At 39.5% G+C, this 3,671-nt stretch overlaps 1 protein-coding gene across 1 annotated transcript; it reads left to right on the forward strand.

Annotated features, from left to right (window-relative positions):
• The first annotated feature begins 395 nt into the window (after nt 1–395).
• Nucleotides 396–1,061, forward strand: LOC140889327 (uncharacterized). Its single transcript, XM_073297044.1, has one exon. The coding sequence runs from the start codon at nt 396–398 to the stop codon at nt 1,059–1,061; it is 666 nt and encodes a 221-aa protein (XP_073153145.1).
• Nucleotides 1,062–3,671: the final 2,610 nt, after the last annotated feature.

The following is a 3,671-nucleotide window of genomic DNA, read 5'->3' on the forward strand; positions in this document are numbered from 1 at the left end:
AGGGCCCTACAACAGGTGGTATCAGAGCGTAGGTTCTGGACTGATTATAAATGATTGAGCCGGGTAGATCGAGTCTTTTTGATTGTTTATTTATTCTTAAAGCATGTTTATGAACTGAACTAATTTACAGCTTTAAGAATTAGATGCTTACTTAATAATCTGATGTGATTGGAAGCATGTCTTGACTGAGAATGAATCAGAACTCGATCTTTTGAGAAGGCATGATTATGCTAATCAGAGGAGGACTGAAACAGAATGGTTATATCTGAACTTGAATTGTGTACTAATCTGTTTGATTATCAGATATGCTTCGACAAACAATTACGAGACTCACAGTTGCAGTTCCTCAGCCAGAATAGGCAGTTATAGCACCGACAGTGCCACCAGCAACAGAAATGCCGAGAACAGAGCAGGGTAGTACTTCCAGAGATCCGATGGATGTGACTGCCACTCTTATGGAAACACTGTTGAAACGATTTCAATCCTTTAAACCGCCAACCTTGAAGGGGACTGAAACTTCTGTAGAGTGTGAGAGTTGGCTAGAGGATATTGATCAGCTATTCGATTCTCTTGATTATTCTTATGATAGAAGAATTCGACTTGTGATCCATCAAATGCATGAAATGGCCAAGAGTTGGTGGATTTCTACAAAGAAGGCATTGGAGAATCGAGTTACCACTGTTACCTCGTCTGTGTTTAAAACTGCATTTTATCAACGGTTCTTTCCAGTTTCATATAGAAAGGACAAGGGAGCAGAATTTGCTAGTTTGCAGCGGGGACAATTGAATATCGAAGAGTATGTGGCTAAATTTACAAGTCTACTGAAGTTTGCTCCGCATATTGCTGAAAATGATGAGGCTCAAGCTGATCAATTCATTAATGGGTTCAATCTGGATGTTTTTACTTTAGTAAATGCGGGAAGACCCAATAACTTTGCAGATGCACTGAATAGAGCGAAAGGGGCTGAAGCTGGATTACTAAGACAAGGAGGAGCACTGTTTGTTCCACAGCCAGTCATACAAGCCCAAGAGCAGCCACAAATCCCACAACCACCGCCTTGATATGAAGGAGGAGGTAATAGCAGCGGTAAGAAGAGTTTCTTTAAAGGTAAAGGGAAGAAATTTAAACGTTCTGGAGGTAGTTCATCAAGCTTGAGTGGATCCAAATAGTTCAAGGCTGGACAGAAGTCTAGTACTTCTGAGGTGTACTATAACAAATGTGGAGGTCGTCATGCCAGCGACTAGTGTCGAGGAGTGTTTGGCAGCTGTCATATTTGTAATCAGACGGGACATTTTGCGAGAGTTTGCCCACAATTTGGTTCTGGAAGTTCACAAGGTGCAGGGTCATAGAGATCAGTGGCTCAACCTGAAAGACAAGAATCTTCGGTTCATTCATTCCAACCACAATCTCAGCAACAAGGTAGACAAGGAGGAAGCCAGACAGTGAGTCAACCTCCGAGATAGCAAGCTCGAGTCTTTGCTTTGACTGAGGAGCAGGCACAGGCATCACCTGATGATGTGATAGAAGGTACTTGCTCTCTTTGTGGTTATCCTGCTTATGTGCTAGTAGATACTGGTGCTTCACACACCTTTATTTCTGAACAATTTGCGATATTGCATTCATTACCCGTCGAACCATTAGCTGCTATAGTATCTATTTCTTCACATTTGGGGAAAGGTATTGTGTCCATGAAATCAGTCAAAAATTGTATACTGCAGTGTGAAGGTAATGAGATAGAGATAGGCTGTATTGTGCTTGGCTTGTCAGACTTTGATTGTATAATCGGTATAGACATGTTAACCAAGTACATGGCTACAATTGATTGTGTTCAGAAAGTTGTACAGTTCAGACCTGAGATGGCAGATGAATGGAGATTCTATGGAAAAGGTTCAAAATCTCGAATTCCTTTGATACATGTTCAATATATGACATGTTTATTGCAGAAAGGAGCAGAGAGATTCCTTGTATATGCAGTAGATGTGCTGAAAAATAGCCCAAAATTGGCTAATTTGCCAATGGTTAGTGAATTTGATGATGTCTTTCCCGATGAGATTCCAGGATTGCCTCCTTTTCGAGATATAGACTTCAGCATTGAATTGATTCCAGGTACGCAACCTATTTCGAAAGCACCTTACCGAATGACACCAATTGAACTAAAAGAGTTGAAAGAACAGTTGGAAGATCTCTTGGCTAAAGGGTACATTAGATCGAGTGTTTCTCCTTGGGGCGCACCGGTACTTTTTGTACGAAAGAAGGACGGAACAATGAGACTTTGCATCGACTACCGACAACTGAATAAAGCAACGGTAAAGAATCGTTACCATTTACCTTGAATTGATGATTTATTTGACCATTTGCGGGGTTCGTCGATATATTATAAGATAGATTTGAGGTCCCGATACCATAAATTGAGAGTACGAGATGAAGATGTCTCTAAAACTACTTTTCAAACGAGGTATGGTCACTTTGAATTCATTGTTATGCCGTTTGGTTTAACGAATGCTCCAGCGGTATTTATGGGTCTTATGAATCGAGTGTTTTAGAATTATCTTGATGATTTTGTTATCATATTTATTGATGATATTCTGATTTATTCTAAAAATTTGTGTGATCATGCTGACCATTTGAGAACAGTTCTGAAGACGTTAAGAGCAGAGAGATTGTATGCTAAGTTATAAAAGTGTGAATTTTGGTTGCGGAAGGTAGTATTTCTCGGGCATATTATATCTGGAGATGGTATTTCTGTTGATCCGAGCAAGGTAGAAGCAGTGATCAGTTGTCCTAGACCGACGTTTGTACCAGAGATACGGAGTTTTATGGGTTTAGCAGGTTATTATCGTCGCTTTATTAAAGATTTTTCAAGTATTGCCAAACCTATTACTCAACTTACTCATAAGAATGCACCGTATATCTGGACTGAAGCTTGTGAAGACAGTTTTATTGAGTTGAAGAAGAGGCTAACGAGTGCACCAGTCTTGATTATTCCTTCAGGTACTGGTTATTTCACTGTTTATTGTGATGCTTCTCATAGGGGACTAGGATGTGTGCTTATGCAGAAAGAACATGTTGTTGCTTATGCTTCAAGACTAGGGGTGCAAACGAACCGAATCGAGCCGAATAATGATAAAATTTTAAGGTTCGAATTCGGCTCGATAAGAGTATATTCGAGTTTGAGCTCGATTTGAAGTTCGATAATTTCAAATATTTTGGCTCAAGTTCGGCTCGAAATTAAGTTCGAGTTCGAGTTCGGTTCGATATATTCGAACCTATTCGTGAACTATTCGGATATTATGGTTCGAAAGCTCGAAATGTATATATATTATTATATTATTATATTATATTAATTAAATATTAAGGCTCGCGAACTATTCGCGAACTATCGAACAGAGTAATTTCGGCTCGAGCTCGGCTCGAAAAAAAGTTCTAACATGTTCAAATTCGGCTCGAGTTCGATAAGCTCGAATACGAATCAAATATTTATCGAGCGGGCTCGTAAATCTCATGAACAGGTTCGGTTCATTTGCACCCCTATTTGAGACAACTGAAGCCACATGAGACTAGATATACAATTCATGATCTTGAATTGGCCGCTATTGTCTTTGCATTGATGATACGACAATATTATCTGTACGCTGAGAAGTTTGAGATTTATTCTGATCATAAGAGTCTGA

This window comes from Henckelia pumila, chromosome 3, assembly GCF_033568475.1.
Source record: "Henckelia pumila isolate YLH828 chromosome 3, ASM3356847v2, whole genome shotgun sequence".
In the NCBI taxonomy this organism is placed as follows: Eukaryota; Viridiplantae; Streptophyta; class Magnoliopsida; order Lamiales; family Gesneriaceae; genus Henckelia; species Henckelia pumila.